Below are 24,478 nucleotides of genomic sequence, written 5' to 3' on the forward strand. Positions count from 1 at the left end.
ATGGTCGACGTAGCTATACCTCATTGTTAGTGAATCACATAAATCTGTATCTTTATTTTCTATTGATTTCGCAAATCTTTCCTGCATCAATTATAATAGAAGTAAGTTAGTGTAACATTGAAAAAAAAATGCTTTCTCTCTCTAGCTCTCATTTTCTCTCTCGAAGGTCATCAAGGGTTTCCCTCCTTGCTTAGGCAGGGAGGCCTTGGGAGCCTTTGTTAGGGATCTTGTTAGCTTTCTTTCTCAAATTGTTTTTCTTTTACAGGTATTCAGTCTTCGAGTTTTCTTCGTTGCCCTGTCCTGTTCTCTGTCTTTCTCTTCTTTTCTTTAGTTATGAGTGTTTCTAGTATGGTTACTTGTGTTTCAAAGTCCTCTGATTCAATCGTGAATGATGATGCTCTGATCAATATTGATATCAACATGTCATCCGCAGATGATGTTGTTTCAATATTACCTATTCCTAACAACGGAATAGGAGGCTCTATTGAGCAACCCCTTGTTGAACATGCTCTTCTAGATGTTCAGATGTTAGATGATGCTCCAGTCCACTCCGTCTCTGTCTCAAACGCTCCGGTTAAACAGTCCTTCATAGAGGCTGTCAAGACTTCTTCACAGTGGTTTTCTGAAGCTCAGAAAATTGTTATGACCTCGACTGAGTGGGAAGATGAGCCTCTTGCCCCTCCTGATTCATCCAAAGCAGTATCTTTTCATAAGGATACCTTGGAAAAGCTAAGAAAATCGTGGAAGTTAACCCTAATGGGTAAGTGTTTGGGCATTTCGGTTCGACCTTCTTTCATAACTCAACGAGTTCGTGCTATGTGGAGACCTAAAGGATCGCTTGAGGTTATCGATCTAGGAAAGGATGTTTATCTATTTAGGTTTTCAGTCCAAGATGATTATGAGCGTGCCATGTTAGGGGGACCGTGGTTCATTTTAGATCATTACTTAATGATAACAAAATGGAAGCCCAATTTTAGACCTTCGATGAATCCTTTTGATAGGATGACGGTTTGGATTCGATTTCCGGAATTGCCAGTTGAATATTATGATAAGGAAGCCCTTTTCGACATTGCTAAGCTAGCAGGTAATCCTCTCCGCGTTGATTATGCTACTGATCGTCTAACTCGTGCTAGATATGCTAGGGTATGTTTAGATATTGATTTATCTGTTCCTTTGGTCACTAATGTTTGGGTCGGTAATGGCTGGCAAGCTATAGAATATGAAAATCTTCAATGTCTTTGTTTTTCTTGTGGTAAAATAGGCCACACTAGAGAAAAATGCACTCTCATACAAGTCTTAGTCGACAAAGGAAAAAATTCTATTTCTACAAGCAATAATATTTTAATGGGTGAAAAGTCTTCAAACCCCACTTCCCTTGAAGTATGTTCTTCCTCCACTAGTATGGAAAATTCCACCACTCCCACTTTGCATGATTCAAGGGTCAAGGTTTCCCACTCCTCAAGTGAATATGGCCCTTGGACTATTGTTACCAACAAAAAAAATACAGTAATAGCCAAGCAAAAAATCAAACAAAGAAAATTACTTCCGTGTCTTCTAACCAAAGTAACCCAAACAAATCAGCTCAAAAACAAATTCCAAAAACTACCCCATTGAAGCCCACTTCTGAGAGGCCCAATATTTCTACTCCACACCAATCCAACCCAAATTCCAAGTCACAAAATCGTTCTAATATTTCTGGAAATCTCAGCATTTCACTTGTTTCATCTATCTCTCCCAATTCCTTTGCTATTTTGGACCCCACACCACCTCCAACCTCCAATGATAATTTACCTATTAATTTAATACAAAACAATGATGAGCCTCTCCTTGAAAATAACACAAAAAATCCCCTAAATCTTTCTTCTCCTTCTCTACTCTCACACGCTTCCCCTTCATCTTCCATTGCTCAAATTTCTAACCTTGACTGCCATTTGGCAAACACTAACTCGGCTTCAGCAATGGTGTCTCATGCAAACCCTTCGTCTCATGCAAACCCTTCGTCTCCCTCTATATCTTCTCTCATTTCTCAGAACAAAAACAACAAAGATAAACAAACCCCGGAATTTCAAAACAAAGATTTAAGCACAAATGGAAAAAAACAAAGCGAAATTACCTCCGATTCGACCTCCTCGCCGGACTGTACGGATAAACCGGCGGGAAACTCTCACCCCTCCTCCACAACAAACACTATCTCATCTTCATTCTCAGAATTTCCAGGCTCTACCCATTACCCCTGCTCAACCAATTTCAATGAGAATGCCATTCTCTCCATACCCCCAAATTCCGCCTCCTCCGTCTCAAATTCCCTTCCGACCAACACTATCTCCTGCTCAAATAACCAGAATTGCACAAACCCCTCCTCTATCTCTATCTTCGACTCCTCTCCTATGGTCATCGATCGACACCCCTCCGACTCCGGCCAAAATCGAGCTAATGTACAATACCCTGCTTCAAATCACGGCTCTTTTGAAGTCGCACCTTCCTCCACCTCGCTCATCACCTCCGACCCCGCCAACAACCCAACCTCTCAGACCATGGTACCAGCAGCAGGTACCATGGCCGTCTTATCAGAATCACGACCTTGTTCCCCCTCCAAACAACCCCCAGATCATCGATCTTTCTTTGGGAAACAGCGAACAAGATCTCGAAAGTCAAGAACACCTTATGAAAATTTTCACGATTCGAAAAGGAATTGTGGGATTACAGATAGACATCAATTTCTGGGAAACGAAGAACACCATCAGGGAGGTGGACTCGATAGTGAATCCGTTGAAAATGCACGATGTGATTCTGATGGATCGTGCAATGCAATGGAAGGAATGGGACAAGTTTGACATCTTGTTCTGTAAAGGAGACCCTGTTCCTGATTTTCCTGACCTTAATATGAAGATTGTGCTTTGGAACGTTCGTGGAGCAACGAGGAACGAGTTCATTCCTCACGCTTGGGAGGTAATAACTTCACACAAACCTAGTATTTTTATCATTCTCGAAACTAAGAGTGATGGCTTAAGGGCTGAAAAGGTTGCTAAGATGTTAGGCTATGATGATTTTGAGTTTATTAGTCCGAATGGTCTAAGAGGTGGGATTTGGATGATGTACAATAAAAATGTCGAATTAATTAACTATATTGAAGGGGAAACTAGGAACTACTTTCACGCTTTATTTAAGTTTAGCCCTGATGGAAAAGATGTCCTGTTGACTGCCGTTCATGCGCCTTCTTCTCCGGCTCAGAGGCATAAGCTTTGGAACGATTTACAGGCTTCTCTTCCGCCTGATAACACCCCATGGCTGTTTATGGGGGATCTTAATGAAGTTACTAAGCCTTCGGAGAAGTCAGGGGGACTCAAATTTAGGAGTACTTAGTGTGCTGATCTTAATAGATTAGCCGAGGCTGCTTGCATGGTCGATCTTGGGTTTTCGGGCAACCCTTTTACTTGGCATAATGCAAGGGAGGGTCTGGAGCTTATTCAGGAGCGCCTTGACAGGGCAATCGGGAATCCGAGTTGGCTAAATACCTATCCAAACACTCAGGTATCTCACCTTGCTCGCACTTATTCTGATCATAGCCCTATTTTAATTTCTGTTTTTGATAATCATAGGGGTGGTCCTTACCCTTTTAGGTGTAAGGCTGCTTGGCTTGAACATGATCATTTCTCTTCATTTTTTGTTAAAAATTGGGATGTGCACAATTTTGATTTTATTAAAGGAAGAGATGAATTTCTGACTAATATTAAAGCTTGGAATCATGATATTTTTGGTAACATCACTAATAAAAAGAAGAGGCTTTTGGCTAGAATTAATGGTATTCAGATTGCTCTTGCTAAAAAATACTCAACCTTTCTTGTAAATCTGGAAAAGGAGTTGCTGTTTGATCTCAATCATATTTATCATATTGAACGTGTCATTTTTGCTCAAAAAGCAGGTTTGGATTGGAGAAAAAATGCTGACTGTAACTCTAAATATTTTCATTTGATTGCTAACATTAAAAAGTCAAGAGGAAAAATTTTATCTTTACAAAATGATGATGGTATTTGGGTTAATGATTTGCAGCTTTTAAAAGATATGGCTAGAGACTATTTTTTAAAGGTTTTTAAATCTACTGATATTGATTTAAATCTTTTGCAAGTCTATCATTTTCCTAAATCTAATGCTGCTTTTGATGATCCTGGTTTTGTTTTACCCCCTTCTTCTTCTGAGATTAAGTCCATTCTTTTCCAAATGGACCCCATTAAATCCCCGGGTCCTGATGGAATCCAGCCCTTATTCTTACAAAAACATTGGTCTTCTCTTAGTTTTTCTATATCCAATTTTATCTCTGAATGCTTTACTAATGGCTCTATTCCTTCTGCTATTAATGACTCTTACATATCCCTTATCCCTAAGTGTGACTCCCCTTGTTCTATGAAGGACTTTAGACCCATAGGTCTTTGTAATTCTATTTATAAACTTATTACTAAATGCATCTCTAATCGTTTAAAGCCTATTATGGATGAGCTTATTAGCCCTTTTCAATCTAGTTTCATTCCAAATAGGTCTATCGAGGAAAATATTATTATTATAAAGGAGGTTGCTCACCATTTTAATAAGGCCTCTAACAAAGCTAATCTCATGGCCCTTAAGATTGACTTAACCAAGGCTTTTGATAGCCTAGAATGGAGCTTTATCAAGGATACTCTCCTAAGTATTAATCTCCCCCTAAATATAGTTAATCTTATTCTTAGTTGTATTTGTACTCCTAGAATCTCCCTCCTTTGGAATGGTGAAATCACTGATTCTTTTTCTCCGACTAGGGGTATTAGACAAGGTGACCCCCTTTCCCCTTACATTTTTGTTCTTTGCCTTGATCGTCTCTCTTGTATGATACAAGACAAGGTTAACGATGGCTCTTGGAAACCTATGAAAATTGCTAAAAATATCACTATTTCTCATCTTTTTTATGCGGATGATGTGTTTCTTTTTGGAAAAGCGACCACTACTAATATTGTTACTATGATGAATGTGCTTGAGCATTTTAAAATTATTTCTGGCCTTGCTATTAATATTCAAAAATCTTCGGCCATTTTTCCTAAGAAAATGAATCATAATGTTAGGAGATCTATTTGTGATGTTTGTAATATTACTAATACTACTAATTTTGGCAGGTATCTTGGTATTATTATTTCTCACAAACGTTTAAATCAATTAGACTATTTTCCCCTTCTTGATAAAACTTGTTCTAAAATTAAAGGATGGCAAGCTAAACTTTTGAATATGGCCGGGAGATGTACGCTTATTAAATCTGTCCTTAATTCTTATCCTGTTTATGCTATGCAGACCAACATTTTACCTTCTAGTGTCATAAATGACCTTCAAAAAAAATGTAAACAATTTCTTTGGAATAGGGTTAATAGATCGAAATACATTCCTCGTACTAATTGGAAGGTGGTGTGTGATCCTATGGCTAAAGGGGGTTTGGGTATTAGAGATTTGAAAAGGTGGAATTTATCTTTCATGGCTAAACTCGGATGGAAAATTTTAACTCAAAAAAATAGGCTTTGGATTGATATTTTTAAGAATAAATATTTAAAGTACTCTAATTTTATAGATTATAGCCCTAAAGTTTCTGATTCTGTGATTTGGAAGGACATTTTGCGTGGAAGAGACATTCTTAAACAAGGAATTAAAATTAATATTGGAGATGGTCATGATACATCCCTTTGGTTTCATTATTGGGTTGGGGATTGCCCCCTCTATCTCATTCCTAATCTTAACATCCCTAATTCCAAAGGTCATTGGCGTGTGTCTCACATAATACGGAACAATGCTTGGTATTTAGATAATATTGCTCATCTTATTCCTTCTTCTATATATGTTTTAATTCTTGCTCATCCTTTACCAAAATTAGTTGTTGTTCCTGATAGATTAAATTGGACCCTCCACAAATCTGGTTCTTTTACCATAAAGACTGCCTACAACTCTACTCTTCCTCCTTCAAATCTCAATTCCACTTTTCTTTCTTCTTTTGCGTGGAAAAGCCTTTTGAAAATTAAAACCCCTTTTAAATATAAAATGCTTCTCTAGAATGTTGTTAGGGATATTCTTCCTACTGGTTGTACTCTGAAGAAGAAAATTACTTGTTTTGATCCCATTTCTATGAGATGTGAAGCCCCTCTTGAAGATACCATTCATATATTTAGGGATTGCCGTAATTCTGGTGCCTTTTGGTCCTTAGTTTTTAAACACTTTACTTCCTCTCAAATTGATTTAAATCGTTTTTATAATTCTAATTTTACAGAATGGATCGATTTTAATCTAACTAACACTTCTTCCTGGAAAGTTGTTTTTCTGTCGCCATTTGGCATCTTTGGAATACAAGGAACATAGCCATTTTCGAACAAAAAATAAATTTTATTCAAACTACATTTAGCAAGTTTTATGTTGATTATGTGTTTTGTTTGAGATTAAAACAGGCTACTCCTATGGATACTCCTTCTTCATCCAGTTCTCGGAACTCTAGACTTTGGGCTCCTCCTCACAAGGGTTACCATAAGCTGAATACAGATGGCACTTGGATTAGTATTGACAATGCTGGAGGTGGGGGTGTTATTAGGTGCGAAAAGGGCATTTGGGTTGCAGGTTTTGCCATGAAGTTCAATGCAGTTTCTGCTGCTTCTGCTGAGTTGTTGGCTATAAGGGAAGGTCTCCTTACAGCTTGGGAAAGAAACATTAAACACTTGGAGCTTGAGACAGATGCTGATGGCCTAACCAAAATTCTTAAAGACCCCAAGTCTTTCGAGGATGGTGATCTGGGAAATATAATTCGTGATGTTGCCTCTCTTTTGTCTAGAGATTGGGATGTTGTTGTATTTCATGCTAGTAGGGAAGTTAATTATGTTGCTGACAGACTAGCTATGTTGGGAAGAGCCAAGTTCAAGATTGGAGAGAAGGTGCCTTTCTCTTACCCTCCTCCTGAAGTTCAGCAAACATATGCTATGGAAATTCCTGGGATGCAGTCTTCCTAGTTATGCAGTGCAGCTCGCAATTTCTCCTCTCTGCCTTTTTTATCAAACTTACTGCTGCTTCTATTACTTATGCTGCTGCTGTACCTTATGCTTTTATCGTTTTTATATTTATCTTTTGTATTAGGATAAACTTTGGTATCTATGAGTGGTTTACACACCTCTCAACTCATCCTGCTTTTGATCTGATGATTATCATCATCAGATTTGCTTTTCTATAATATATGATATTGCCCTTTTGCGTTAAAAAAAAAAAACAATTATGATGTCAAATGGGAATATGTTATTACAGTGATTAAGAATTACAAGAAACTACATGCAAAGAACAGCAAAACACCCTTATACAGAGTACTCCATACTAATAAGCTACAAAAAGAAACAAGTGGCTAAATTGAACTTGACATGACAATCCAACATGGAATGTAAACGTGCATGAAACAAAAGAAGTGGTTCCCGCATGTTCCTCCAAAGCCATGTAAAATTGACTTGATCGATCAACTTGTAAGTAATAACCATACATCACAAAACATAGTGTTGAATTGAAATTTATAGCATCAATTAAAATGATTATGAACCTAATTTATTACGGAGAAATTAAAATACAATATTGTTTGAATAAATATATATAGTTCGATATATAGAAATATATAGAGTATAATGGTGCACCAATCATACTACTTCATTCCACGAAGTTTTTCATGCATGCTCATTATGGTCTTGCTTAATCCGATTAGTAGGAGTATTAAATTTCTAACATAATATTTATATATTTTTATATTGATATTAGTGGCCGCGCGCACATTATACAACACAAGATCTTTAAAGAAAAAGGAGGAATTCATAGAGTTTTGGACCACGAGTAGTAATTAGGACTTAGGAGTATCTTTGTTAGTAGTAGCTAGAATATTTAAAGCACAAACTACGTAATAGGAAAATTTGCAAATTGCAGTCATTTAAAACTTGTATTTTGCAAATTGCAGTCAGTTTAAAAAAAATGGAAATTGCAATCCAAAAGTTGTTATAAATTGTAAATTGCAGCATAATTCTATTTTTTCATCGGTTTGCGTGTCAAAAAAATATTCATTTAGGGGTCATTTTAGCCCTTAGAGATCCGAATTGCGTTCGAAATTGGCAAAAAAATAACGTAAGTGTCTCGTTTAGCGTAACAAAAATGTATCGACTTGTGGGCAACTAATTTTTCCTTGTAAAAACGAGGCACTTACGTTAATTTTTTGCCAATTTTGAGTTCAAAGGGCTAAAATGGCCGCTAAATGATAACCGAACATTTTACGACATGCAAACCGATGAAAAAATTAAATTGGGTTGTAATTTACAATTTATAACAACTTTTGAACTGCAATTTACAATTTTCTTTTCTGATGTCTGCAATTTGCATATTTTCGTAGGTACTAAAATGAAACCATGACCTTTATAATTATATTTTCTTGTCAACTTTACTACTTTAGTAAGGTATAGGATGATAAACATGGTGCATGGATTTGTGAACGGTAAAAAAACAAGGGCAAAAAAACAACGAACTTATATGGTTGGCAATCTTGGCATATAAAGTTGGCTAAGATGATAATGTTAACAAATGGGCTGAAATCAAGTCGCTGCTGATTATCAGGAATGACAATAGTTTATGGGCCCATTCCTATTATCAGAAAGTTTAATTTCCAAACTTATGTAAAGTAATTATGTAACCACTCCACTTTGGACCTCCTTGACTTTGACTTATTATCTCTTGCATAATAAACAATGATAATTACGATTTTATGCTGAAGAACGGCATGGATGTTCGTCATGTTGTTAAAAACCTTTATGAATTCAACTTAAGTCAAATACGAGTATAAACAACAACAATGATCAATGATGCACCAATGTTACTACTAGTCTACTACATTCCGTGGTCGCACAAAGTTTTTTATGTTGATATTGTAATCTTGTTAAATTCATTTCAGTTTTAATATACAAAGGGCCTGTTTAGATTTACTGAACTGAGCTGAGTTGAACTGCAAATTTTATGAGAGAAGAAAATTAAAAACTGAACTGAACTGAACTAAACTGAAAAACCAAGCATAACTTGGTCTAGTGGTCAAGTTTGTATCTCACAACCAAGAGGTTGTGGGATCAAACCCCACTTGAGACACTTTAGGGGTGGGGATTCCCTTACCCTTTCCCCCCACTTCCAAAATGTCTAGCCCGCTAATCCGGGTCGGGAGGACCTATGAGAAGTTCCGACCCGATAAGGGCCCTTCTCCTTACCAACCAAAAAAAAAAAAAAAAAAAGAAAAAGAAAAACCAACCAACCTTTTTATACTCTCAAGTGTCCATTAGAGACCCGAATACAGCAAAATACAATGCGAAATTTTTCAAGGAAAGAGTATTTTCGTTTGCAGAGTTTAGGACAACTAAACATTTGAACAAATTTATACAAGCCAACTTCAAGCCTATTAGTAGTACACTAGTACATAAACGTATTTGTAGCTAGTTTGCCCCTAATTAATTTAATTATCCAAAGTTGGGCCATCATCCAAGCCCGTTTAAGAGGATAACTTGCATTGAAGCCTGAATCAAGCTGGACCAAACTTTATTGAGTAGTTTGACAAAACTAGTCCTTTATAGTAGGCACAATTAATAAAACAACAACACTGCAAGAGAGCAAAGTTCTTACAATTTTAACCTGATTACATTCATAGTAGGTTATTACATCTACAATCGCGCGGATGATTCTCAGAATTAATCTACAAAATACAATCTATGAACAAAAAGGAACTCATCGCTACAACTTCAAGCAGTCGCACTAAAAGGCAGGGGTTGGAGAAAGTTGTCAGGCTGATTCTACAAAGGTATTGTCACGATCATAACCACTCTTTAGGATTGATGCAAGCATCCAACAATTTCCACTCTTCACTGCCTTCTTCTGGCTTCTGTAAACACCAAGTGTGGCAAGAAATCGAAAATATAAGTGATTTTATGCATATAATAATAATATTGCAACATATCAGTTCTCAAATTGCTTTTTTACTCCCTTCGTCACAGCCCAAAGTTAACATTCCACGTAGCATTCTACCTCTCATAATTCTTTCTCCAAACTCATTACTGTGCCCTAAAGCAATGTTAACTTTGAGCTGGGACTGAAAGAGGGGGATAACCCACAAGGCTTCATAGTACAAGGATCACAGGGGGCTATGAAAAGGCTTACATGGTCATATTCCCATCGAGCAGTCAGAGGAAGAGAGACCAGAATGCTCTCTATACGACCACCAGTTTTCAGACCGAATGTTGTTCCTCTATCATAGACCTATAAACCCATCAAATAATACAATAGTGAGCCCATTGCAAAGAAATTAGGAGTAAATTTCTAGCCTTCAAAGCTATTATCATACCAAATTGAACTCTACGTAACGTCCCCGTCGTAACTGCTGCCATTCTTTGTTTTTATCGGTGAAAGGTGTATCTTTCCTTTTCTCGATGATGGGTAGATATGCAGGTATCACAGAGTTTGCACATTCTGCAAAGTTGAGTAAAAACATCACAAAAGTTAAAATCTTACCTGGAATGCAAGAATAAAGTGTTATACTTCCTCTGTTTTTTAAATATTGCACCACTTACCTTTTAAGGAAATAGCACAAATATTGCACCATTTCTATTTTAGGAAAAGAAATATTTGTGTTCATACTACAAATATCAAATATACCCTTACTTTTTCACACTTGATTTTTTAGTTTATGTATACCATCACATGGACAATCTTGTATTTTTACCTTCCTCTCCCATCCTTTTTTCCACTACCAAAAATCTTGGGCTAAACTCCTATGGTGCAATAAAAAAAGAACGGAGGAAGTATAAAGATTACAAGAGGATTCACTGCTTATACGTACCAGTGGCAAAAGAAAGAAGCATCTCTTGATCATAGTCATTTAGATCGTCAAAAAAGATTCCACCAAGCCCTCTCCGTTCACCTCGGTGCTGTTGAAAAATGCTAATGAATAAATTCTTACCATAAATAACTGTAACAACGTTGACTAAATCACATATCAAGTACATGAACTATATTTCAGAATGCACATTCAGATCAGTAGATAGAAAGATAAAAACAAACTCCAACAATATACTGATAAAAAAACAGATGTATGATATACAAATATACGATAATCAGTTAGAAAAAGAAGCAAGCGTGAAAGAGCTAACATTTTATTTTCTATAATGGTAGAGCTCTAGTTCTTTATCACAAGCATCAGCAACATGATTTCCAGTAAACAAGCACACTAAAAAATTAAAAATATATTTAACTGAAGAATTGCAGAACAAGTAGGAGATGAAGATCTTCTGATCCGTAGACTTTTAATAACCGCGGTTAGTGAATCGACCTGCTTAACTACAGCTCTCAGGTAAGTTAGCATGTGGAGGAGTGGAAAAAGTGATAACTGAGAAGCCATTTGAGTATTCACCTCCTTTTATTTTCAGGTTCATTAAGGGCAGTAGCAATTTACTATCTCCATCTTAAAACATAAGGCATTTTAGCCACCTTTGCAAATTAGCAATTTGGTAACTTCTAAGGGGTCGTTTGGTTGGGGGTAATCAGGAAAGGGAATGAGAATCAACTGGCCCGATTCCCTTTGTTGATGTTTGTTTAGCACTTTTATTCATTCCCTTTACCCTCCCCATTACCCCAAATCCTTTCAACTTCATTCCCCACCCTCCCTAGGTATTTCCATTCCCATTCCCTACCCACTTTCACACCACCACATCACCACCTTCACACCTACCAACACCACCGGAAAACCAGCCCTCACCACCGCCGACCCTCCCTGGAGCCTCGCCGCCCTCCCCTCCCTCGAAAACACCACCCCTAGCCCCGATCTCCCTCGACCGCGTCTTCAACTTAGCCCCGCCGTCCTCCCTGAAAATGTCCTCCAAAAAGCGCAATCAGAGCTCCTTAACTTGCGAGGTTCCGGCATGAGTGTGGTGTTTTGCGGCATGAGCTCCTTAACTGGAGATGAGCAGTCAGATCTAGGGTTTTGCGGGGCTAGGGGTGGTGTTTTGGGGGGAGGGGAGGGCGGCGAGGCTCGGGGGAGGGTCGGCGGTGGTCGGGGGAGGGGCGGTGGTAGTCTGGGCTGGTTTTTCGGTGGTGTTGGTAGGTGTGAAGGTGGTGTGAAGGTGGTTGGACTGGTGGCCTTTCATTCATTCCATTCCTTTGTTATTCAAAACAAACAACACCCCAAAATTGGGGGATTTTCATTTCATTCCTTGTCTTTCCCTTTGTTCATTCCATTCCGATTCCCCCGTGCGAACCAAACGGCCCCTCAATTCTTTACCTTGATATGATAAAATGGCCTTTACTGTTGTACTGATATTGTAAATTGACTTATAAATTAGAGCAATAGGATGGGGAACCGTTTACATATATATTAGGATACATAAGATACAGATTATAGACACATCAAGCTATCAAAAGTTTCTCAATTGAATCTGGTAGACCGTCTAAGTATTCTTATACTCCAATATTAGAGCAGACATGGGTAGAGCTTGGCACGTCAGCAAATATGCCCAGACAAAGCAAAGAAATTCTTTCATGTTGTTCATCACTAAGACCCAACTGAACCTAGAAGATATTACAAGTCTCCTGATACTCCATACAATAGAGCAGACATGGGTAGAGTATGGCACATCAGTAAACTGGCAAGACAAAGCAAAAAATTCTCCCAATTCAACTAAACAAGGTTTCTTAAAATGAAATTCTCCACCCACTCTTGAAGAAAGTACAAAACACGCATGCACATCAGCACATGGAAGATTAAGCATCTGCGGACAATAAAATATGACCATCTTATAAGAAACAAACCTTGATGTAAAAGTAATCATCACACCATTTCTTGAAACGTGGATAGAAGCTAGGATCAAATTTATCACAAGCATCTTTTTGGACCTAAAAAGTAAGCCAAATGTCAACATAATATGATAGTTAAGGTGAAGACTTCACACCATATCAGTGCAGCAATAACATCAAAAAACATGTAAGTATGTTTAGCAAACAGTACTATGTACTTTGTTTGTCATAAACACAGCTAATGAATATAGCCAGCAACATTTCTTGTCAACCCAAGTAGCAATCATATACCTTCATTCTGTTAAGCACATATGGCCAGCCACAAATTAGAAAACCGAAAGTGTTCAATAGTTTTTTTCGAAAAAAAAAAGTCAGCAAGGTGTAAATGGTGATAAAAATGCAGGGGACAGAGATATTATACATTATGACCACCAGGTTCAAAATACAGATTCTTCATATATATATATATATATATATATATATATATATATATATATATATATATATATATATATATATATATATATATATATATATATGAAAAAATTTAAAAAAAAAAAAAAAAGACTTGATGTGAATTTTCTAGACTACTAAGGCGATGTTCTCTTCACCTAAAATTAAGTGAATCAACATAATAACTATATAAACACCAGCTTCACATCATAAATTGACAAAGATTTCTAACCCTTAATTGGAGCAAATACCTGATGGAAGTGCTTAACATCTTCCTCAAAAATGTAGGCAGGAGTAAAGTCAGTACCACCGCCAAACCACCATTGTCGAGGTGCTCCAGGAACATCTGTACATTTAAAACAACATTTGTTTGAGAGCACTACCCAGACGATGTCTAAAACTGAAAATTACAAGCCATAAAGCATAACAAAGCTTTGCATCAAGCTTCTAAGATCATATTCTCTGCTCTTTCCTTTGAATTAGAAAGAATTCTTTTGCACAATTTCACAACAGAAACTGCTCTCGAAGCTACAATTTATTACTTTAGCAAGAGAACTATTTGAAAATTTTAATGGGCCTCCCAGCACCCAGCTAACCCATGAAGATCATTAAAGTCAGGAACCCAGCCATCATTCTACCTCTTATCACAAAACAGTGATCACAGCAAAAGATAGATTTCATAGACAATTAGCAATGAAGCAATTTCTGGCTTTAAGTAGTGATATTTCAGAATGGGTCATGGTCATGTTACACTTCACAAAAGCAAATAAAGGTTAATTGAAACTTGAAAGCCATGGAGCAGAATATCACCAACACCACTATAACTTTTGCTAGGTAAAGCAAAATTGGTATTATGGAACAACAATTGAAACGATAATGTATCCATATACGACACTGCAATGGACTTAGAAAGAATACAAATAACTACTAACATTAAGAATAGTTTTATTAATTCACAATGAAATGCATCATCTTTGAAATGTGAATGTAGGCCACCAAATTGCTATACCGAGTAATATAGAGTTGTTAAACTATAAAGTAATCTGAAAATTCGCAAAAAAAGTCCATACCAAAAATTTTAGAAGAACATTTGCCATAACACACCTAATACCATGAAATGCTTTATTTTCCCACCAAATTCAAAAATTGAAGAAATATGATTAATCTAGTCATATCAAATGCCTTAAAGTCATATGTATCACCTTATGCTACTCTCCCTTGTTCTTCACTACCTTAACTAATCTAAACATAGCTCAGAAACACATTCACAAGTTCAAATCTTGTTATATTTATAACCTCAAATCCCCAATGTGATGCCATCATGCCACAAGACATTCCAATGTCATTATACAGTACTCCGTTTATAACAGTGTCACCTAATTCACTAATGCCCCCACAATGGCCACAAACCACCATCCTAAACGAACTAAATTGGTAAAGTAGAACACTATCAGACTTGCTTAAGAACTATAGGTAGCGAATTGCGTTCCCGTAACCATTCTACATTGATAACAAACTATATCAATAATCATAACTAGTCAATCAAAATTGAAATTGCTATGATTCAATCAATACCAACAAAATTCAATAACATAATTGGATACCTTTGGGAGCATCAGTCTCAAAGTACCTATAATTGAAATGCAAAGTTGGAGCAAACGGATTCTTCGGATGCATAACCTTTCAAAATCAAACAAACAACCATCCAAAATTAGAAACATCACCCACAAAATCAAAATCTCAACCTCAAAATTTCAATCAAAAATCAACAAAATCAGAATTTACCGAGCTAATTCCAGCAGCAAAGAAAGGGATAGGACCAGGTTTATGAGACCCACCATCAGCTTTAGCAGCACGATAAGCATCAGGCGGCATAACACCATAAACAACCGAAACATTAACACCAGCTTTCTCCCAAACGACACCGTCTTGTAAAACCCTGCTAATCCCACCACCACCACCTGGTCTCGACCAAACATCTTCCTTAAACTTCCCGCCACCATCTGCAGCCTCAATCGCCTCACAAACCTTGTCTTGAGCATCCCTTATCATCTTCTCGAATCTTCCTCGTACACTGTCAGAAGACGTAGATGGGTCCTTGAGAAATGTGGGTGGGGCTTCATTTTCTGGGGTTTCTTTCTCGATTGCCATGGCAGAAAGAGGTGGGAGTTTTCGGGAGGAGAGAGAAAGTGGTTTAGGAGTGAAATTAGAGAGAGAAATTGCAGATTTTAGAGTACTAAATGCTTGAGATTGTTGAGATTGGAGGTGGGTTTTTGTTGGGAGAGAAAATGGCGTTGAGATTAGTGATGTTGACATTGTTCGGTGAAGCGCCGCCGTTGCGACGGTGGTTTCCGGCGAAGCGGAGATTGGGGAGAAGATGAGAGAGAAAGTAAGGAAGAAAGAGATGTTGTAGATTAATTTAAACGGTCCAAAAGCAATGTGTTTAAATTTTTTTAAGATGATGAGATGTTGTGGGCGCCCAAATTAAGCCCATGTTTTGTTATTACAAAGTCAAGTCGTAGTCTGTGTCTTTCTTGACTCGAGTTATGGCGTCCATTTTACACTCGACTGTAAAATTTTACTTGTACTGGACTATAATGAGTATCGGAATGTGTAATTTTAGGGCTTGTCCTTTTCATGTGATGTTTGTTGAATTTAAATAATTATTTTTATTAATTATAGTACTCCGTAGAATTTATTATTACTTTTGTCAGACGGTTTGTAATTTCAGTTAGTACTAGATTATGGAGTAAAACTTTTTCTTAGCTTGTAAAGACAATCGGTTTGCATTGCGTTTGTTTCTTGGCTTGTAAGGATAAAGAGCATAATTACTCAATATCGTACGATTTACAAGGCAAGCCCATATATTTAGAGGTTTTATGGATAGTTTATTAAAATTAAGGGAATGAAACTGCCCTAGCTATCTTATTACAAGTGTCTAGAGTAACAACTTTGTGTATATCCTGGACCACACAGTAGTTATAATTTAATAGGATATATTAAATGAGACCAATTTTTGGATTCATAAGTAACATAATTTTTATTGGCCAAACAAATGGAAATTTAAATTTTCATTCAATCGTCTAGGAAAATTGACCAAATCCTTCCCATGATCTATGAACATAGTTGTCAATAAACATTTATAAGTGTTAATATCTGAATCACATGATAATAATTAAAAATTTGAAATTTAAATATTCTTAAAGTATGAGACAAATTAAAGAAGAATCCATATGACTATGTTTTTTCTTATGGTGTACAGTGGATTAAACAAGAACTTTTGAAAACAAAAGTTGACTAACTTATTAGTCAAAAAGTAAAGGGGTATATTATAATACCACGTGGCACAACATTAATTAGAGACAGTCTAAGGGTATATTAAAATACCACGTGGTGCAGCATTAATTAGAGACAGTCTAATGACAGCATTATTAGAGAGCCTCAAATTCATAACGACACTTTAAAAACATTATAGAGTATCAAATAGGGTGATTTATTTCCTAAAAAATTTCATATCTACCTAAGCATTTGTTAATGACAACTCATATTTTATTTTCAATTAAAAGTAATTACCTAATTATCATTACTATTAAATGTTAAAAAAAAGCAGTATCAAGAAAGATTTTTCCCTAATTAATTTCTCAATCCTTGTTAATATGTGGATGAAAGTGTGGAACTAGTAAAGTTTAATTACCACATTTACCAGCGTTTTTACTTGTAGTTGGTCATTGTCACACGTGCATTGAGCATACATTTACCAACCCTTGTTTGTTTGTGTTAATTTATTGAAATAAAACTAATTCTTCTCTCTCAATATATATGTAGAGTTAAGTATAATATAGGGGACTCAATTCTTGCAAAATGTGGGAAAAGGGGACTCTATTTATTTTATAGAGGAAAAGGGGACTAGGGTTAAATTTCTGGTGTTAGGGGGTATTTTCAGGTTACTTAACTCACCTTTAACCCAAGAAGAATTAAGTCCCCTCATTATTGCCTTGATTATATTACCAGACAAATTCAATCCCTTCATTAATAATTTCTGCTGATTGTTTTGAAAATATGGTTGTTTGAAATTAAGAAAGTACAACAACAATACAAAAGCTTTGTTCTTGAAATTTTTTTAATGTTTGTTATCCAAAAAAAAAAAAAAAAAAAATTCTTTCAATAATTTTTTAATGTTCTTCATCTCTCTGGTTTGTAGCTTATTTGTCTTGCATTTGTAGTAGAAGCACACATCGTAATTTTAGTGAAGGCTTGTAGGGCCCTAATTTTTTTTTTAAAAAAAATAGAAAAAAAAAAATTATCGATAAGCCTAGTGTATATTGTAACAGAAGGTCATTAAGGAGAGTTTCTAAGAAAGTCAAGCATCCTTTTATGAGATTTCTAATATGCCCAAACTATAAACAAGTGGATGGGTGTGATTATGTTAGGTGGTAGGTTGGTTGACAGTCCACGTGAGTCAGAGTTAGTTTATAAGATGGTCATGATTTTAATTAAAGAGAAATGTGGAGTTAGAAGGTCAAGGATGTAATGAAGATGATGAAGAAAATAAACATTCAAAGTATTGTAATTTTATGCTTTATTTTTGTTCCAAAAAGAGGATGGAACTCTTTTTTTTTTATTGGTCTTAAATTAAAATATTTACCAGAAAAAAAAAAAAAAAAAAAACAAAAAAAACATACTCCTTTTTTTTAGTTGACCAAAGTGACTCAGTTGTTTAACCAAGGGGACTCAATTCTTTAACCAAGGGGACTCAATTCTTTTCCTTATTTAATTAGAACCCACCGAAAACCCAAACCCATTATAGCCCAGTCCCTTTTCTCTCTATAAAATAAATAGAGTCCCCTTTCCCCACATTTTACAAAAATTGAGTCCCTTGTTTTATACTTAACTCTATATATGTATATCATTAATTAAGTCGGTTGAAAATATGTTCTCATTTGTTTTGGGTACGATGGTACATACATATAGTATCAAAAAATATTACAGTACAACACAAATGAAAACCTTGTAAATATGTAAATAAGATCATTGTCAAAAACCTATGTTGTTCGATCCATTTTCTTTATGTTAATTTTTCTAAATTAAAATGTGTTTTTTGATAGTGATCAAATAAATATAAATCAAGCTACATGTGTTGTACAAAATTATCTAAGGTGTTATGCTTCTTATAAATTCATATAATTAAATTAAATGATGAAATCAATAGTGAAAATATGGACAGACCTTGCACGCACCATAAATAAAAACAAAGGAAGGCCAAAGTTGTAACCAACCAACAATATCTAAGTTCATAGGTAGCAATTATTTGTATAACTAATTACATAGCAATTTCATGTAATGCATTTTTTAAATATGGTATTTTGATTTTGTCTAATTAAGTATATTATGGGTGTACCAAACACTAATGTAGACAAATTTCAATCTCAAATCTTGGACATCATGTCTCAAGAATTTTACAAATTTAGTTATACAACATTTGTGTAAACCCGCTAAAATGACGCGGTAAATTTCAAATAATGCGGTAAGTTTGAGCGCCAAATTCAAGTGTAGATATGATTTTCTTACCATTTGTCGCTGGAAATTAGTATAGATATTGTACACAAAGTCTGAAAGATTGTTAAAAATTCATTGTCTTTCAAAGTCAATTGAAAATGAGATGATTATATCCCACATGCTATATGTAACACAAGATTAGCATATATTGTTTAATAAAAATTCACAATACTTCACACTTCTTTGTAATAATATATGAAAAGTTATCGAATAAACTAGTGTAAGCTTAACTACATGTGTTTAGAAAAATTAAAAATGAATTCATAATATGACTTTTAAGTCCATCACCTTAAACCTATGTAATCCAAGATCTAGCTAAGCTAATTAGCAAATTATTAATTTGTTACAACAAGTTCTTATGAAGGATGATTTCCTGCAGAAAAAGAACAACTATATGAAGTGTTTTTAACAATTGAAGGAGATCATTAAATTTGTTAAAATCATGAAAAAAAATTGTGAAAGCTTGCATAACATATGAATAATAGGACCATGTATTCAAATTAAAATTACTTAATGATTTTTGCCTATATGGAAAAAACACCAAAGCATTAGGTACAAAGACAATTCCTTATATTATTAAACCAAATTTGAGTATTTAAAATCAAATCTATATTATCAAACCAAATTTGATATTATAAGAAAGTATAGATACACATTTGTTTTCCTATCATTTTTTTTAAGCATTATTATTAATAAATAACAGCCTTTTTTAAAAAAAAAAAATAAATAACAGCCATGTTCTTTAAACAATAATTATAGTAAAAAAAAGTTAAGTTCAATAAAAAAAAAAAAAAAAAAAGTTAAGTTTACTCCAAAAAAAAAAGAAAAAAAAAAGAAAGTTAAGCTTAGTAAAATCAGTTTTAATCAGAATTATTCAATAAGTGTTAGATTTCGGGAAAACTCCTCAATTAGAGTGATTTCCATTGATCAATATTTATAGGGTTACAATGAGAAACCTAATCATATTAGGTAACTATAAGATATGTACAGATATCAAAGATAATCTTATACAAAATATATCCTAAACCTAAGATGAGAATATTCTATGGATATTCTCTATCACACCCCCGCAGTCAGAGCGGGAGAAAATCGGATGCTCAGACTGGATCTGAATCACGCATCGAGCGGTAAGGATAGTATGGTAACCCATGATCAAAAGAGAAGTAGTAGACATGTGCCGGTGATGACGATGAGAAGCAACAGCCACGACCTACATAGAGTGGAGATAAACACTGCTAGGCCGAAGGAGAAGGAGAAGAGCCGCACACAGACTTGGGCTAAGTTGCAGATCCAGAGAAGAAAAGGCTAAGGGATCAAACCATCATCGGGGAGAAGACACTACACTACTACGTGAAATCACAGTTGAATAAAAACAAATAAAATAGCGCAAGAAAAGATTAAATTTCACCGCTTGAAATTAATCTCAAAAGAGAAACCCAGGTAGCAAGAATCAATACTCCACAAAGATTCCAAGTGCTGCAACAATAAGAGGAGCCAACTTGATAGCAAAAGAGATGTGCAAAAGTAGTTGACCTTATTCTGATATACGACCACCAAAACAAAATCTATGTGATTATGTGTAGAAAAACCAATGGGGCAATGTAAGAATCATTGTTGGTCATGAGGAGGTGGAAATAGAGTGTGGCACATGGAGAAGGTTGGCAGATGTGGTTACTGCCAGTAGTGGGAGGCGGTAGTGTATGCGATTGCCACCAATGATGGAGGCGGTTTTCGCGGTTGCTATCGTCCGTGGGAGGCGCAAGGTTACATAAAGATTCTAAAAAAAAACTTTGAGAAAAGGAAAAAAAAAAATCTATATGTGTGTGTTTGCGGAAGCATAAAAAATTTGTGTATATCCCGCCGGTGGGTTTAATTTTTAACCCACCGGCAGGGTGAGAATTTTTATATATGATCCCAAGATCTCACCTAAGCTGTGATACCATGTCAGATAATATAAATACAACAATGATTCACTAAAAAAAGGTTTTAATACGTAAAAATAATTTAAATTCAACAAAAAAATAATTTAAGTTTAATAAAAATAATTTCAATTCTAGTATCAATAATTTAAGTAAGGTGATGAGAATAGGACTTAAGTAAGGTGATGAGAATAGGACCTGGAACCTTTGCATTAGTTTAGAGTCCTTATCCTTGCTTAGATATTTATCATTTCACAATAAGTAAATAATACAGGTCAATTAAAGGACTTTGGTCATAATATCTTGGGGTTAGTCAACATATACCCTTTTCATTTGTTATAAATACCCCCTTAAAAACAATGTTATACATGTCTTCTTTTCTTTAAGTGTCTTTACATTCACTCTCTATTAAGAGAAGACATTCCTAATCTCTAAGTTTTTTCTTTTTATATAAAAATAAATAAAATTTAGCAATCTAGCTTTAAATCCTTTAAACATAACAAAATGAATTACGACTATGAAAATCCATTCAATTGTTCACCAATAGATAAGAGTGTTCCTAAAGTCCAGGTTTTGGTTGTAGATGATGACTCTTCATGCTTGGATTTTTTCACAAGGTTGCTCAACATGCTTAACTATCAAGGTAATGAATTAAATTATAAAAATTTTCTTCCTCTCCATTAATTTTTAGTATGTATAAAAGTTCATAAATAATCTAGTTGTTTACAATATCATGAGTAAATTATTTTCTCAATGCTCTAATGTTAATCCTTAAAGCTCATCGATTTTTTTTTAATTTTTATATATAATATATATAAATTTTTTATTTGTGAACATCTACAATTTTGATTTGTTAATTTGGGATGCAGGAGTTTTTTCGAGTTGAGTCTTCCTTTTTTATCAATTTGATTTAATGCATGTAGTTAATTTTCATTATTTTGACAGACCTTATTTAGTCCACCAATATTTAAGATTTAAACTACATCTATTAATTAAAAATATAGATACATAAATTATATATACAAATTTAACAAATTCTCGTCAAAAAAAAAAAAATTAACAAATTAATTTTGTTAATTATTTCTCTTTACAATTTTTCCATAAGAAATTTTCGAGTAAACTTGGCTAGGCCTAGGCTAAAAAATATGGCACATAGGCCAAAGCTTCGAGGCGGGCCAAAGTTTGAGCCAAAAAATTGTGCCCAAACTCTCAAATCGAGTAAAAAATATAGTATTTTCAAGTCAATGAATTTTAACTTAAAAAAAATGTTTCGATTGCTCAAATCTCAAAAAATTTAAATGATCGGACTAGCTCGACTTGAGTCCGAATGTTGGACCCAAAAATCTCCCAAGCTCGGTCATTTCGGGTCGAGCTTGGCTAACTTTTTCCGCCTTTGTAATTGAGTGTTTAGAGTACCACATAATTCCCTCTGTTCTTTTTTTAATCTCCCTTATTATTGTAGCAAGAAAAAGAATAATAAAAAATTGTCATGAATAATTAAACGGTTGACTTGTGTAAAAAGAACGGTTTAATTAATTCTTAATATTACAATCTTTGGGGTTATCAATTATAAACAAGTCTAAACCATGCCGAGTGTCGCTCTATGATTCATTAAAAAAATTATTTTAATTAAATTTTCTGTCTCTACCCCTTTTTTGAATAAATTATATTTTCTCTCTCCTCCCCTTCCAATATCACCACTACCCCACCTGCCTACACCCACCATCGCTCCACCGCCCCCGTCCCACCACTGCAACACCCCAACCCACCTTATCCCTGTTCAAAACCATTCGCCCCTCCCATGAAAAAAGTCATTGTCACCCACGAAACCCCCCTTCCCACCACGCCCAAAACCACTCCTTATGCTTGAAACCCCCCTTCAACGGTTTAAAAGGTTATAATTTTTATTAAAAAAATAAATTTTTCACCCAATCACAGAGTGACACATGACTTAATTAACCTGTCCAAAAGGTTCCAATGCAAGTTTTATTTAAACTATTTAAAATTGATACCCCTGGCCCAAAAAAATGTAATATTAAGAATTTAAAAAAGGATGACCTATTTAAAAGAATTAAAATGGCTAAAGGTAATGTTATTAATGACATTTTTTTTAAAAGGAAATTAGTGAAAAGTTGGTCCATTTCGTTAATTGGTATCTATCATACACTATATTGTAGACCATGTGGTATAATAAGGAGGTATAAAAGTGAGAATTTCATTTACCATAAAAGAAGTTAAATAAAGTAAAATAAGGAAGATAAATAATAAAAAAAAAAAATTAAAAAATCCAACCATCACATACTTCCTCTAATCCCTTTTTTTTTTTTTTTTTTTTTTTTTTTTTTTTTTTTTTTTCTTTCTTTCTTTCTTTGAAGAGCGAAAGATCGGAATAAGGGCCTGTTCACATTTACTAAACTGAGCTGAACTGAACTGATTGGAGCTGAACTGAACTGAACTGAACTGATTGGAACTGAACTGAACTGAACTGAACTGAATTGAGCTGAAATGAATATTTTATGTGAGAGGGAAATTAAGAGCTGAACTGAACTGAACTGAACTGAACTGATTGGAACTGAACTGAACTGAACTGAACTGATTAGAGCTGAACTGAACTGAAATTAAGTAAATGTGAACAGGCCCTAAGTAAAAATAAAGATTTTGAATGAATTATTCAAATTAATCAATTTTTACAGAAAAATTTTACGTAAATAGATACAAATACAATTGTAATACAAAATGACCATACTTAAGGAATTTTACTTCCAACAAATATAATTTTTTACTCATTTTAAACATACAAGTAAATGATACCGAGTAATACCTATCAAATGTATGTGTATTGACTCTTACAAGTTTTGCTCATTCAGTTCTAATGAGCAAGTTTTAAAAAGTGTATATTGCTCATATTGTTTTTTTTTTTTAATTTTTATTTTATTTTTATTTTTTTTTATCTGTATGATTTCTTAAAAGAAAAAAAAAAAAATCTAATTACAGTTATAGGAAATAAATAAAAATCAAATGCCAGCTAATAAAAAAAGAATTTCATTTTTTTTTAAAGAATAAAAAAGGAATTTCATTGAGATTGCCAGATCATTTAAAAAAGTTTAGATTGTATATAATTGTTTATTTTACGAGCTTAAGTATAGTTACAACTGAGTTTGTCATATCAAAATCATTTCATTTATAATCAATATTAAAAAAAAAAAATCAATATTAAAAAAAAAATCCTTTCATTACTGAAAATCAAAGATCAAATCTAGGTTAGTCACTAAAAAATAGTTTTATAGAGTAAAAATTAGTTTTATCCATAAAATATAGTCTCATCGAGTGACGAAGTACAATCATTTGAAGAGAGAAAGAATTCATTAATTTTAGTAATTTATTAGTTTATCAAGAATTGATACTAAATGTAACTAGCCTTTTGGCCCGTTCAATGCACGGGTTATTACCTGGGATAATTATATTCATATGTAGGTATGCTTTTATACAAAGTAATTGTTTCTTTTCAAAAACTTAAAAGAAAAAAAAAAAAAAAGAGTGAGGGTAGAACTGTGAAAGAACATGAAAGAATTGAGTTAGATATATATACATGAAGAATGTGGGATATGAAATGACATATTAGTTTAAATTATATTTAAAGTCTAGGAGATGAAAAGACAATTTTTATAATAATTCATATGTTTATGTAATGTGTACTAATTAATTGAACATTATTTGAT

At 34.4% G+C, this 24,478-nt stretch overlaps 1 protein-coding gene across 1 annotated transcript; it reads right to left on the reverse strand.

The window, feature by feature from the left end:
• Window positions 1–9,599: 9,599 nt before the first annotated feature.
• On the reverse strand, window positions 9,600–15,724 carry LOC145562814 (oxygen-dependent coproporphyrinogen-III oxidase, chloroplastic-like). The gene is made up of 8 exons (XM_081623216.1): window positions 15,070–15,724; window positions 14,889–14,964; window positions 13,536–13,630; window positions 12,847–12,930; window positions 10,883–10,970; window positions 10,388–10,512; window positions 10,204–10,302; window positions 9,600–9,928 (listed from the first exon to the last, which is right to left on the reverse strand). The coding sequence occupies exons 1-8, from the start codon at window positions 15,598–15,600 to the stop codon at window positions 9,860–9,862; spliced, it is 1,167 nt and encodes a 388-aa protein (XP_081479342.1). The 5' UTR covers window positions 15,601–15,724; the 3' UTR covers window positions 9,600–9,859.
• Between the last annotated feature and the right edge of the window lie 8,754 nt (window positions 15,725–24,478).

This window comes from Chenopodium album, chromosome 10 (assembly GCF_948465745.1).
Source record: "Chenopodium album chromosome 10, dcCheAlbu1.1, whole genome shotgun sequence".
In the NCBI taxonomy this organism is placed as follows: domain Eukaryota; kingdom Viridiplantae; phylum Streptophyta; class Magnoliopsida; order Caryophyllales; family Amaranthaceae; genus Chenopodium; species Chenopodium album.